The 15,124-nt window shown below is 36.9% G+C and overlaps 2 protein-coding genes across 3 annotated transcripts in view; one reads left to right on the top strand and one right to left on the bottom strand.

Moving 5' to 3' along the window:
* The window catches only part of CHLSN (cholesin), a 121,016-nt gene that overhangs the window by 98,248 nt on the left and 7,644 nt on the right, over positions 1-15,124 (bottom strand). The gene's annotated exons all lie outside the window — the stretch shown is intronic.
* Positions 6,748-8,204, top strand: GPER1 (G protein-coupled estrogen receptor 1). Its single transcript, XM_014869971.2, has one exon. The coding sequence runs from the start codon at positions 6,896-6,898 to the stop codon at positions 7,967-7,969; it is 1,074 nt and encodes a 357-aa protein (XP_014725457.1). The 5' UTR covers positions 6,748-6,895; the 3' UTR covers positions 7,970-8,204.

Below are 15,124 nucleotides of genomic sequence, written 5' to 3'. Positions count from 1 at the left end.
CTTCATGATACTCTGAGCAGGGCACAGAGCTAGCACAGAGCCACACCCAAGTGTCACAGACAATAAAACCTGTAGGGACCTACTGTCAGATGTAGGATGTGAGAGTGAGCACACCTTGTCAGAATGAACAACTGTGAGTGAGTCTGAGCACTGCTGGGTAAAGCTCCTGGCTGCCATCTGTGAGATGTGAGTACATGTACTCTGATCTCCCCCCTTTTTCACGTGGAAAAAGACTGAGTATTTTCTGGGTGGCTGGTCATATTGCAATGAAGAAATCTCTCTGTACAATGAAAAGACTTTGCAGCTGAATACAAGAAAACAAAGGTAAACAGGAGGGAAGAGGTTGGAAAATGCAAAACAGTAACTCAAACAGTTATGAGTATAAATTTTAGCAATACAGAAATGTTTTCATAGAATTTTTCTTCATCAAGTCAGAGCTTACATTAAAGTTTAGGACAATGAACATGTGGTCCTAGAGAAAATCTACTTGCATCCAACTAGAATATAAGAGCAAACACCACTATGTGCCACAGAGAAGGAATACAAGCAGTTTCCCAAAATCCTTCTAATATAGTCTGATATGAGGGAGAAAAGAGCAGCTTTAGCTAAGATTAAAAGTAATAATTTAAAAATTCTTAATAATCCAAATATTTTAAAGAACAAAATAAAATCTCCACGCTCTGAGATTTTTTTGCCCCTTATGCAAGCAGCAGCTCGATTGAATCCTTACTTCTCCCAGGCTTCACCCAGTTGTGAACAGCATGTTCCAGAAGAAATACAGCATATATTTTTATAGGCAAGCTGTCAAAATTAACTGAAGGGATATACTGGAAAGTTCAAAGAAGAATATTTTACTTCTGTCTTGGTAGTATTTGTATCTTTCCACAATTCTGAAAGTTTGAAAAAACTTTCAGAAAAAAATCACTTTGTTCAGTAGAAGAAGAGGAATTATCAGCCTGCTGAAGTTAAAGCTTGAATTTCTGAGTTGGTAAAATGTTTTGGAAAAGAACTTGGGACTCATCATTACTGAATCAGCTGGCTCAAACTTGATCTGATCCCACTGCAAACAACATTTGAGCTAGAGACTGGATGTGCACACTTGAATCACAACTCAAGCTGCTACATCCCTACCTGTATTTCTAAGCCTGCCCTTAGTTACATTCTAATATTAAACTTACAGACACTGAAAGGGCACCAGTATTATTTATCTTGATTTTGAGATAGCTTGAGAAGATTTGGGGCAGGGTGAAAAACCGAACTAAGTACTCTATATAATGTGCCCACCATATATGTTGCACGACAAATAAATTTACTAATGGATAGAATGAAATTGGATAGAATGCATTTCACTTCCATGGTACAAAGTATCCAGCCAAGGACTGCCAGACTCCACCACTAAAATAAAAACTACTGATATTTTGCAAAAAAAAAAATTAAATAGCATTTGAATAGAGCCTGAAGTCTTATGATGGGGCTTTGAACAATCTGGTTTAGTGGAAGGTGTCCCTGCTCATGGCAGAGGGCTTGGATCTAGATGGTCTTTAAGATCCTTTCCAACCCAAACCATTTTAGGATTCTGTGATCTTTTCATTTTGTGGCCCCACTTAGTGAAATTTTTAGATTATCCCTTAAGAGTTTTGCAATATATGCTTTAAAAAAAATAAAAACGTTTTACCAGAATAGTTTGAATGGGTTTGAATGGGTGTTGCCCCTGCAAAAGGAAAAGGCCGAACTTTAAAAATTATTTTTAGTAAGAAAAATGCATTCTCAGAATTATTGGCAACTGAAAAGCCTAAATACACAAAATACACTACATCCAAGATTTTCTGAAGGCACAGAAGCAATTAATTCCTGCTCAAACTAAGTTTGATTATTTGCAAGAAAGATTATTTGCTACTGAGCATGGACAGGATAAAGTATGAGGGCGCTCTAGGTGCTGATTTCAGCCAGTGGTTGAAAAAGGTGAGAGACAATTTGGACATCAGTCTACCTGGAAAACCTCATGAACAGTATGACAGCACCTATATTCCCTCTAGAGACAGCTCCAGTAGAGATTCTTACACAAATCTTATTTCTCCTGCAAATGGTTATATTACAGTGTAAGCATTCCAATACAATTTTAATTTATGCTTCCTTCCCCTTCCATGCAATACAGTGCCTTACTTTTTTTCAGCTTTCTATACCCTTGCCCTGATCTAATGTCTCCAGGACTCTACAGCTTCCTACCCAAAACACTTCCACACTTGTGACAGAATCCAAGAGCCTCTTGCATCTTAGAGGGCTTATCCAGCTGGAGAGGCTGCCACAGAGTGCTGGCACAAGAGCTGTGATGCATCAGACCTCTCAACGTTGTTCTCTCCCATACTCACACCTCCCACTTTCCTTCTCCTCAGCTGCCACCTTTTAGCAGCACAGGAACAGGCACATATGTTGAAGTCTGCTAAATTACACAGAATATCTTCTATTATACCATAGATTCAGCCTCTTGGTGCACTGAAGTACATCACTACACCAGTGCTTCTGAAAGATTCTCTGGTGTTAGACATGTTTACTGATATATTTACAGAGCTTTACACGTTGAGTGCTACATAAAAATAAACCAGGAAAATTCCAAATGCTGGATCACTGAGGTCTGACATTATACAAATGCTACTGCACCAGTTGCTTTCACACATGTTCTCAGCAACAATCCCAGTTAAGGTAAGACAAGTGTAGCTTTAAGACTCAATACTATCACAACAGTGACCACGGATATTAAGGCAGTCACTGTAAAGTCCTGTGGAATACCTGCAACTGACAGGGAAACGGCAAAAGTACAACGTTCAGCAGCTGCTAAAATGACATTGAAGCATTTTATGGAATATGGAAATGACAAACAGTGAAATTGAGATAGATTAATCAGTAACAATAATTTGACTGCATAAACAAGGGCCTGACAATGCTGTGATCTGTTTTAGGAAACAGGATTCAGAGGATTCGCACGATAATCTCATAAAATATTTAGAGAAATACAGAACCCATGAATTACAATATAATAATATACAAAATTACCATAATATTAAATATGACCTCTTATGCTTCACAGTTCTTCTAAGCACAGAAAACAGCCACTTCATGGGTCTTCTGAAAGAAAATTTCCTTACAACTCTGGAAGTATGGCAAAGTGACATATTTCTTCCCATGAATTCAAACAAAAGAACTATCATTCAGAATTATACATTTTAATAGTAAATCAGCTAATATTCACAGCTGGACAAGCAAGGACAGACAGACCAGCTGAATATCAAACCCAGGCCCCCATAATAACGAACAACTGACAGCCAGAAGTGAACATTACACACGAAGAAAAGTAAAAAATCCTTCAGGCCCTTGCAAGATCAGTGGAAGCTCTGAAGGACAGAACTAAGTACAGCAAAACCACATGATCAACAACAGTAGACTCTTTTTAATCCTGTTCTTTTATGACAGCAAAAAATTAAGACCTTCAAAGCTGGTATCACAAGATTTTTCGAACATTTACAATATTCCAGCCCTACAATGCAATCATATCTGTACACATCTCAAAGCAAAACACTTTAGGCTCTGTCCTCATCAGCCTGTATTAAAACACTCCGTTCCACACACAGTGGAAATCTTCTGCTCAGAAAAATTTTAACTGTATCAATCTGCACAAATATTCTTTTGATCTAAATGATAACTGATTCCAAAACTATTTATGAAGAACCATCCTACAAGAACATCTTTAAAAACTTTTTTAGTAACACTGCCAAAATCCTGTTCCTATGCACAGTGTGTTGCAGAAAAAACAGCAAATAATATATTTGCCTCAATGAAGGCAAAGGGCTTCTGTTCCCAAAACCACTCATGTAAAGAACTTCTGCTTCACTTTCCTACAGATGAGGTCCTTTGTAATGTAAAGATATTTGCCCACTGTAATTAGTGTCATACATCTATTAAAATGACATGTTAATTGCTTACTCTACACTTCTGAAAATGTCACACTGTCTTCCTGAAGTCCTAAATGCTGAGATCCCATTCATCTTATTCCAGCAGCAGCAGAATGCTGCATCCATGTACAGCAAAGGCGCTCGCGGCACTCAGCGTTCAGGTGTCAGAGCACATAATCACAGAGAACAACTGCCACAAATAAAATATTGCTCTTTTATGAGGAAGGATTCACTTGCTTCCCGTTCTAAGAACTCGGGCCACCAGTAGGTGGTGTTGCTGGAAACGTCAAGTAGGTTTTTTTACCCCCTGTGGATGAAATGCAAAACTCCACCTGCAACCCTGGTGTTTAATGCAAAACTGAGGCTCCTCATTCTCTGTAGGGTAAGCTTATTTCATCCAAGAGATTTTGAGCTGAGCAATTGCAAGAAGTAAGAGAATGACAACATATACCTGAAAATTTAAATACAAACAGGCAAAATGGGATCGACTTGAAGGTAGGAAAACAAATTTATCTTATCCGTTTAGCAAATGACCCTTCTCAGATGCTTGATGTCTTCAATCAAATATTTCCCTTTAGATTGCCCAGGGGCTTTTTTAAAATAGCACAAATAAGAGTAATAATTGCTTTATATCTATGTAAAACATGCTTCATTGCAATTTGCAAATAAATCTCTTACTTAAGAGATTTGAACGGACTATAAAACTTAAGAAAACATCAGAGGCAGAAAGGAGAGTGCAATGAACATTAGGCAAAACAAAACTGACAAACATGAGAGAAAATACGTTTAAGTAGTTCTAGTAAAAAAGAAACCAGCAGAAACAGGGTTAATTCTAGCCTTATAAGGCTGTTCAGCAGCACTTCAACTGCACACAAATTAGAACAACCCTGGGAATCTATAAAGCTTGTTTTATTGCCAAGGACATGCAGCAAGATCTGCATTTTGCTCTTGTAAACTACCCTTTATTTAATAAGTTTTAAAGCAGAACAGACTTTTATATGAATTTTGTTTTTCCTGCTGAATCATCAACAGGTGGCATCCACTGCAGCTGTGCACACCTAAATGCAAGTTTGTACCGAGAGGACAGTGGAAGTTGGCACATCCATTACGTGTGCACCCAGCAAGGAGCAGCCTGCTGCTGCCCGGAGGAAAATCAGCTCGGGAGAAATGGAATTAAGGTAAAATAAACTGTTTCACTGTACATAGTTACCTGTAATGCTTTTAATTGCTTGGCTTTTGGCGGCCTTTCAGATGTAATTAAAATCTGACCACAGACAGACCTTTTAAAATCAATTGCTCAAGCTGTTAACTTATCTTTTATTGTATTTAAATCTGTTTTACTGCCTTATTCACAAATAAAAGGCTGTTACACAAAGACAGCAGTTTATGTCTGACTCCATAGCTGCTTGAAACAAACATCAAACCTTCTAATACGTGTAATTTCAGATGGATATTTTAGCATGAAGGTTTGCATTATTAAAATTATTCCAAACACAGCAACAGGTACTGGGAACTTATGCCTGCTTCATTATGAAATCAAAGCTCTGGAACCCATAATCTTTATTTAAGTATCTGTAGCTATTTCTGATGACTAGAATACATTTAAGCAAACTCAGAGCTGTATTTCTGACTAAAACTATCCTAACACTCCTACTCTACTCGTGGTCTGCTCTTTCCTCCCCCAGACTGCACACTGGCAGGATTTAAGTCATTAAAATGTGGAAATATGCATGAACTTTACTGGCAAACAATTTTAAAAACATATTTTCATGTAAATAAAAATCAATGGTTTGATAATAAGATGTAGATTAAAGCAATTCAAATTACTTAAAACTTAACACAAATAGCCTGGTTTATAATTTTCTTGTGGTTTTATTTGTTTGAGGTGCCTTTTGTTTGGCTCTCTCTTTTTTAAAATAAACTTCTAGCAATGTTTCAAGTGCATAGCATTCAACATTTAGAAGTAAACAAATCCAATAACTGGCATTTTCCATTACTACCCGGAAGTCAGTGAAACATAATAAATCACAACAAATTGAAAACAAATTGAGCATAATAATGTTGGTGTAAATCAATATGCTGCTTGTATTACCTTCATTTCTAAAATTTGCCTTTTACTCCCACTGAAAGCAGCAGGAACCAACTGCTTTCCATCTCTGTTGCCTTCTCAGGCACAGACTCTGCTATTTATTAGCCTTATAGATAGAATAAATATATATCTATATATTTGTATACAAATACAGTTTTTCTTTATCAAGTTAAATTCAGTAATTTGATTTCTCTGTATTTCTTCATTTTCTATTACTGAACCCCTGACGGGTACACACAATTTTAACAGACTGCCCTCACAATGTATTTTGGTCTAGAACAAATTTAAATTCTTTTAACTGAACCTTTGCATTTATATTAGAACATGATGTTTCCTACAACCTCAGCTGTGATGTTAAGTTAGCAGAAGCTAATAGACATAGAACAGCGCTGGAATATGAGATTAATCGTTTTCCATTTGCAAATTGCAGGTCCAAGGATGTTCACTGATTATTAAAAGAAAACAAATGGAGCTAAAATTCCACTGCCTTCCAACTTGCATGAAGAAACACTATTGCTGAAAAGCTTTTATTAAAGAGACCCAAGTACCACCATGGTAAAAAGATTCCTACATGATCTTAAGGCATACAGGAACTGCAAATTCTCTCATTTAAAATGCATATAGTATCCTGTAAAACAAATTAAGGCACTCACTATTCGTAGTAGTATTTCAGTCAGTTTTAAGTCTAATTAATCTGACTTTTAAAGCATTTCAATTTCCTATACAAAAGTTTGCATCTTTTTCAATTCCAATCAAAAATGCTTACTAGGAGTCCAGTTGAAACAAATCAAAAATCTGATTTTTTTTGTATTGCCACCAAACTGTGAGTACTAATATCTTTTCTGCAGATATTTTAACCATGGAAACTTATTCTGCCTCAGTATCACCTGTTATATGTAACAGCACAACTTTTAACCTGAATGGATCCCATTTGTGTAACGAAAGCATATCCTCTAGATTAGCTGATAAATCAGAACACCAACAATATGTTATTGGCCTTTTCTTATCATGTCTTTACACAATATTCCTTTTTCCTATCGGTTTTGTGGGAAACATTCTGATACTGGTTGTCAACATTAGCTTTCGGGAAAAAATGACAATCCCAGACCTTTACTTCATAAACCTGGCAGTGGCTGATCTCATTCTAGTGGCTGATTCCCTCATTGAGGTGTTTAATCTTGACGAGAAGTATTACGATATCACCATCATTTGTACCTTTATGTCTTTGTTCCTTCAGATCAACATGTATAGCAGCATTTTCTTTCTGACATGGATGAGTTTTGACAGATACCTAGCACTGGCCAAAGTAATGAGGTCCAACCTATTTCGCACTATGCAGCACGCTAGACTGAGCTGTGGGCTCATATGGATGGCATCCATTTCGGCAGCTCTAGTCCCATTCACAGCCGTGCACTTACAGCACACCGGAGAGGTCTATTTCTGTTTTGCAGATGTAAAAGAAATCCAGTGGCTAGAGATAACCCTGGGGTTTATTATCCCCTTTGTGATCATCGGTCTTTGTTACTCATTAATTGTTCGAGTCCTCATAAAAGCACACAAGCACAGGAGTCTGCGTCTGCGGCGACAGAAGGCTCTGCGCATGATTTTTGTTGTTGTCCTGGTTTTCTTTATCTGCTGGCTCCCTGAAAACGTCTTCATTAGTGTCCAACTTCTCCAGAGGAAAAGCGAGCCCGTCTCTTCAAACAGCCCATCCTTCAGGCATGATTATCCTTTAACAGGACATATTGTAAACCTAGCAGCTTTTTCTAATAGCTGCTTGAACCCCTTGATTTACAGTTTTCTGGGGGAAACCTTCAGAGACAAACTGCGACTGTACATTGAACAGAAAACAAAAATGTCAACTTTGCATCGCTTCTGTCAGGCTGCCTTAACGTCTGTCATTCCTGACAGTAATGAGCAATCAGAAGTCTGATTTAGTGTCATTGTATCAAACATATGACTATGAAGTTGTGCAAATTGTGAACAAAATGCTTGCTACTAACAGAAAAGTGCATTTGTGTGTGTATATATATATATTGTATCGCTCTATTGAGTACTGAAGGTTTATATTCAAAATGTTTTTATGACAAGACTTCAATGTAGAAGAATATGTTTTAGTCAGATTTATATTTAATTATGAACAGGATTATTAAAAGCTGAGCACTGAAGAAGCTTTATTTTGTATTACACATGTATGAATGACAATATAAGAGAAAATTTTATCAACTTGAGAAGACTGTAGATGTAATCTGATTATCAGAGATGATACTTTGCTGGTGTATATAAGGTACTTCCAGTGAAATAATGAAGCTTCCGTAACAGTGAGGAAAAATCATTACAACATATTGACGTGAAGATGCAGGAAACATTGATTGTTTTTCACCCAAACATGTTAAGATGAATTACTTTGCTTACAAGAACTACATGGTACTATCGTCACTGTATTCTAGCATGTCTTCCATGATTAAGTTTTTAATCTTAATATAATCGAGCACAGTGATGACTTTTTGTCTCCTAAATGTAATCTACTGTTTACATCAGTACTTGATCAAAACCAAAATCATCTGTAACTATAGTGCTCATCTCAAAGAACTTCACAGAAGCAAAATGTAGTGCTTCATTCTGTCTTTTAAGGATTGACCCAGATGATCTGTCTCAGAACAAACATAATTGGCCTTTTTGTCAAAAATGTCAGCACACCAACATCATGTACATTCATACCTGCCTTCAGATTTGAGTGCACATTGCACAAAATCTCTTTATATTCCAGAACAAAATGCTGTGATTTTTAAGGAAGTATCACTTTCTACAAAAGGTATCGTAGAAATTGTGTAAATATTGCTTATGAAAGTGACAAAAACCTCCGTTTTTAGAAAGGAAGAACATTTGTAAAGGGAGAGTGTGATTAGTTATTATCAGATCTGAACTTCGTGCACACCCATGCCACCTCCAGAAACCCCCAGCCTTTCACCTTTCAAGACTGTAAGCATTTCAGATGCTTTGATCATTTAAAGATTAATTATACTAAGCAAACAAATGATAGCACCACTTACTGGAAAACAATAGTGTTTCTTTTCTTCTAGTGAATAATTGGGTTTTAAATCTGATTGATATTTAGCACAGGTTACTCCTGAACTTGTTCAGAGGAAGCTATAAAGTTCATAGAGATTAGTGTGCAAGATGATTAAAACATCACTTGCTACATCTCTCAAGTGAACAAACTCATTTCACTTCTGTGCTTATTGACTGAAGCACCAGAACTCAGCAGAATAAGATCCTCTGTCCTATTTCAAATGTCATATATGAATTAATTAGCACAATAACAGATTTTAAAGGATTTTTAAATGTAGACCTTTAAAACAATGACTAAAGCTACTAAAGCAATAAAGAAAACAGTAAAAACGATGATTCCACTCATATTTCTCATGAAATATCTCGAGTTTCCTAGTGGAATTTTCGGCCACAAAAGACTTGACCTATAAACAGAAAGGCCACAAGACGATGATGGCTGAATTTGAAATAGATTGCTGGATATTCCTGCAGCTCCAACAGGAAAGGCAGTGTGGAGTCTGAGGCAACTGCAGATTATTTGCAAGTGATTGCTAATCACAGTCTAACAAAAAATGTGTTTAGTCCCATCCTCCCTGCAGAACACTAAATACATCTCCTCTCTAGAAAGATGCGAGCATACCATGAGTTGCTAAAAAACACTCAGCAAGTCATCTCCCACAATTGTGCTGCATCACATGCAGCTCTTTTTTTCCTCAGCATTTTCCTTTTCAGAATCAGCCACAATTACTCAGGTCCTATGAACTGCCAATAGACATTAATCACACCATTTAAGATGGCTATTTCAGACAACACCCCGCTGAAGGAAGGGATAATTGTCATGGCAGTGCAATTCTGAGGAGTAAGACACATCTTGAGCTTACAGATGTATTAGGTTTGTGCAATCCTGACACTTGCCATGGATAAATAACTTATTTGGGGTTACAGGAATACACTTTCCTAATCGTAGTTGTAGCTTATTTTGATTTTTTTAGGAATAAGATCCTTTCCCCTCCTCCCTCCTTCCAATACAGAGATCACATTTTTGATCAAGTCTATAGTAGAAGACTTTCTGCTACCCCTGCAGAACACAAATTAAGAAAGTCTTTGTGCAGAAGCTTATAATAATAAACAAACAGCAATGGCAAATGCCTGCTCGTGCATCCTCCAAAGCAGTTTGTTTCTAAGTAATCATATTCAGTAATATACAGTGAAACTTAGGAAAGACCAGGTTACTATAGCATTAAGAAAACAATATTTACTCAACCCAAAACAACCTATTGCATGTTTAAAACCAAATTACAAACCTAGAATACCTGAGTTCCCTACTGCTGATATTTTGATACCAGCTTATGAACTGTGCCTGAAATTACTAAATGTAAACATACTTCTTACTTTAAATGCAAAGCACTCTCCCAGCTGAAAAAACTGCACACACCAAAGCTTTTTTTTTTCCAAACAGTAACTCTGTACAAAGTAATATTTACAAAAATGTCATGCAACTTCCATGTGTTTATGTACACAACATGCTTTCTGCAAGCCATCATCTCACAATAGCTCACTACTGTGGCTTATCCATGGACCAAAGGATCTCTGATGTGTCTTTTTTTTTAATTTCAAAGAACATAATCACCAGTAAATAAAACATCTTTTAGAGCATAGAGGAAAAATGGAACGGGAGCAAAAATTTTGATACAACTCCTTCACTTTTTATTTCTGGTCTCTGATGAACTGTTTAATTGCTAAGTTGAAGGAAAAGATTCCATATGCTCTTCTGAAACACTAGACTGATAACAACTATGAGATTTAAAAACCTGCTTATCACAGGTGCTTACAATCTTTGCTGTAATAGTCTATATCAAGTTTCCAGACATGAAAAGTCTAGAATTATGAAAAGCTCACAGAAAAGAGGAGAGAAGGAAAAATCAAAAAATCACTGAAACCATTAACTGCTTTTGAAAATAGTACCTCAGAAGAAAAATGCCTTGAATGCACAAGGTATAACTGACTATATAGAAACAAAATAAATGCAAACAGCACAAACTACCACCAATCCAGACCTGATGCAACCGAAAGCAAAAGGCTTCCCTCAGCTGTGTAAAAAGATAAGAGAAAAAGTTATGTGAGACGTCTGGAACATGTCAAAGAGATGCTGTAACTTTGCATTCTTTGGACAGTTTTAGGCGATACACTAAATACCAACTGTGCAGACACAACATCCACCTCTCCAAAATGCAAACTCAGTCAGCCTAAAGATAAAGCTTGATTCATTTATGAAGAGCATTACAGGATGGGAGGGCATGTGACAGTATTTGAATCAATGAGTCAGGCGATCCCAGATTCTGTGCAAGGCTTTAACATAATGTGGGCAAGATGCAAGAAAAGTCACCTCTCCCTTCAAAAGCTTGAAAAAAAATAGAGCACAAGAAAATGCTTGTAAAATTTCAGGCTATGTATCTGTGTTTCAAACAAAATTCACTGCCTGTACAGTGCAGGCTCTAATCTTTTTTCCAGCCATCAAGTTGTGTTAGAGTATAACTGAATTTTTTCCCGTGTAAGGATTTTGCTGTATTCTCTCAGCTGTTTATTAAGACTGCAAAAGGGAAAAGGTTGTCTGGACAATTTTAAATGGTTAGGATTGTCACATAAAAAAATGTGTTAAAGAGTGGTTTATCATAAGTAAAGCATGTCAAGTTCAAGCCTGATTATCATTAATTCCATTGGAACTTGTTTCTGCATAACTAAAAACAAATGAGTGTATGAAGAAGCAGGTTTGAATTTTAATAGCTACTCATGAAGGTGAACCAATGAATTAATTTGATTTTGATTGAAAACAATGAAGATAAGGGCTTGCTTTGAATTTAAGGGACAGTACTGAATTTAAGGATTGAAGTATCTATCCTTCCCTTTCACTCTAAGTCTTACCTTACCCATTCAGACCATCAGAAAAACATTTAAAATTTTCATCACAAAAGAACACAGGCCAAATTAATTATTTGTCATTTTTTATGGTAAAACTGGAACAAGATGTGATGGGGAACAAGTCACTTTTAAGGCATGCACACAGAACACCTTTCCCCCATACCCTTAAGCTTTGCTGTCAGCAGGTTGTGGTACATGCCCTGTGCTGTGTTTTAAAGAGAGACACCAGACATGAAAATCTGAACATCCTCCACTCATATTTATAATTCAGGTATCCTTTCTCCAACAGTATTGTCCAAACTAATTATCCTACTGTGACTTTTAATACAATAAACTTTTACCCCTTGGGTTTGGGCTTCCTTTTAGATTTCCATTCCATCACACAACAGCATGACACAGGCAGGAGTTAAGAATGAACAGCTGCATATTGAGCCACCCAAGGTGCCAACACAGGAGCAATGCCCTCTCAGGGCTGCAGTCTGTGCAGGATCAGCTCTACTTTCAACTCCCTTTCTTACATGCTACTTCATTTATTTTACACAAGTCCACTAAATGACTCTACAAAATATAAAGACTGCCTTTGTCACAGAGTCACCTGCGTGTTTAGAATGGCTTTTGAAACTGTTCAGGCCACATGATAAAAACTATTTTCAAGTTGTTCAAACAATGTGAGAAAACAGGCTGGAAATCTGCTACAGGTATATACAGACCTAAATTAGAACCAAAGTCCTAAATTAAACTACTGAACTGTCTATTACCAAAAAGTAAAACCCTACCTTTTCAAAATAAATATTTTATGCAGTGGGGTAAGCCTTTCCATAGCAGCAGCTTTGCTTAAAAGTCCCAGTTCATTTGACCTGCAAGCAAAATCACTGAAAAGGTTTAAGACCTTTTCAAATGGCATTTAATGTGTTTTCTGGAAGGACTTAAAAAAAACTGCAGAGAGAAAAGAAGACATTGTAGACAAACAGGAAAATTATTAGGATATTGTTAAATTATCCTTAGAATTGGAGTTAAGGCGATTTTTACAGAAAGAGCTCAGTGGCAGAATTGCCTAACAGTGCCAGAGATAGATTTGTTTTCTGCCTCAGCAGCAGAAATATTTCCTTTCCCAGGCATTCCCTCAATTGAAACAGTAATATAATGGCAAATAAGATTTTCTTCCTTTCATTCTCTCTCCATTCAGAACTACAAAAGAGAAATAGCCTGTACCTGACTACAGAAACCTTTTAACTCTTATGCTCCAGAGGGAAGTGCACACAGCAAACTGAGAAAGAAACCAAGGAAACAGCTCATTTAAACAACTGATAGTATTCCAAATATACACCTGACAACTAAGAATCAAGGTGGGAAAAAGATACAGGCAGTGATGTGTGAGGGAACTTAATTTATCAACTTGCTTGGCATCCAAAGACACAGTCAGAATAATTACTTCTGATATTACAAGCTCATTCTCTAGAACAGTGAGAAACATGACATGTTATTTTCTCATGCTAATTACAGCTGCCCGATGATGGGTGACACTGTGGAGTGCTGTGGGATCAGCAGCCCAGCCTTGCTGGCAGAGGTGCTGCTGGAGCTGACACTGGATCACACAGAGCTCAGCACCCTCAGCCCAAAACGAGGGCTCCATGGAAAACTGCCCCATCCCTGCTGATCTGTGCTCCTCTTGACTTTCACCGAGTGAGGCTTTTTGGATCTTGGCCAGAGATTTTATTCCAAAATCTATCGGATGAGGACAGCTGGCTGCTCCCAGTCTAAGCTCAAACTAGATCATGACTTAATCAAGACAAATGTAAAGACAACCATAGTTTAAGCAAAGGATGGTAAATTTTACTATTTAAAAAAAACCAACTTTACACATTTATTAAAAGATGGTTTTGGAATACAGGCTTGAAAGCCACAAAAGATGGGACTTTGGCAATAAAATAGGAAAAGCTTGTCTATTCCAAAGGTAATTTGAAAAGAGAATCAGCCAGTGAGGTGCACGAAGGCTCTTAAATCCACAAAAAGGCCATGACCAATTTCAATGACCTCTGTATTACAGTTCAGTACACCTCTGTAACCTATTAGTTATTTTACAAGTAGGTAAAGATGAATAACTCCCCTTTAGGATTCAGTCCATAGTATAAAGGTAGGATGGAATGACAGTTATTAAAGGCATGTATTTTCCACAGATACTTTAGATTTTCTCTTCACTTTACATAACCACATTGCTCCTTTTTAAGCAATGCAGCTCTAAGCCCTCAGAACATTCTCTGAACAGCTTTGGCATCTTTCAAACTCTGAGATGGTAGGAAGAGCTGTCTGCCCTTATGTATATGCTGCTTGCAATAGTCTGGTTTACAGATGCAAATTATAAAGATAATGCTGAGAAATTTAATAAAACACTGGTTGATGATCTTCCGTTTGATGTCCTACAGAACTCCTGTGGGATTCAATTAGAAACAGGTAAATGCATTCAAAGACAGAGTCTGGTTCTCCTGTCAAATACCTTCATGCTTGTACCCTCAATGTTTCAGGCAGGTTCTAAAAGTCAAAAGATTAATTTTCTGTTCTAATTACTTGTTGGATGTAACAGACAAGCATTTTCCAAGTATTTATTAATCTGTGTGGCTTTGATCTAATACCCAAGAGCCATTTTATCTATGCTGTAATTTATTAACATACATAAATATACACTGATCTTTCATGTGGTTCACAATATTGCATCTAAACACAAAAGGCATTTTGAATGTAGAAACTTCTCATTTCTCATTCATACTACAGAAGCAGTCATCATCCCCCTTTTATCTGTGCCAAAACGTCTTTTTTAAAATTTTTGAATCTATTTCATCAACACACAAGAAGTCATATTTTATAAAAATCATTATACCAGACTCCCACATTGTTTAAGCAGCAGCATTCCATCAAGTTCAGGGCTGCTTTTCAGAATAAGCATAATTTAAATATCCAAATCCGTGCCATTTTAGGTTTTTTGAACCAAGTAACATCAACAAAACAGTAGTAAGAGCAATAAAGAGGAAGTAACAAATCCACAAGAATGAGGCCTGCATTAATACATTAAGCTATACACACTCACAAGTTTCAAGCCCTGTCAATAATAATTGCCTTGGAA

The sequence above is a fragment of the Sturnus vulgaris genome, chromosome 16 (assembly GCF_052056855.1).
Source record: "Sturnus vulgaris isolate bStuVul1 chromosome 16, bStuVul1.hap1, whole genome shotgun sequence".
NCBI classification, from domain to species: domain Eukaryota; kingdom Metazoa; phylum Chordata; class Aves; order Passeriformes; family Sturnidae; genus Sturnus; species Sturnus vulgaris.
Note: the sequence above shows the minus strand (reverse complement) of the source record. Positions and strands in the feature narration are given on the sequence as shown.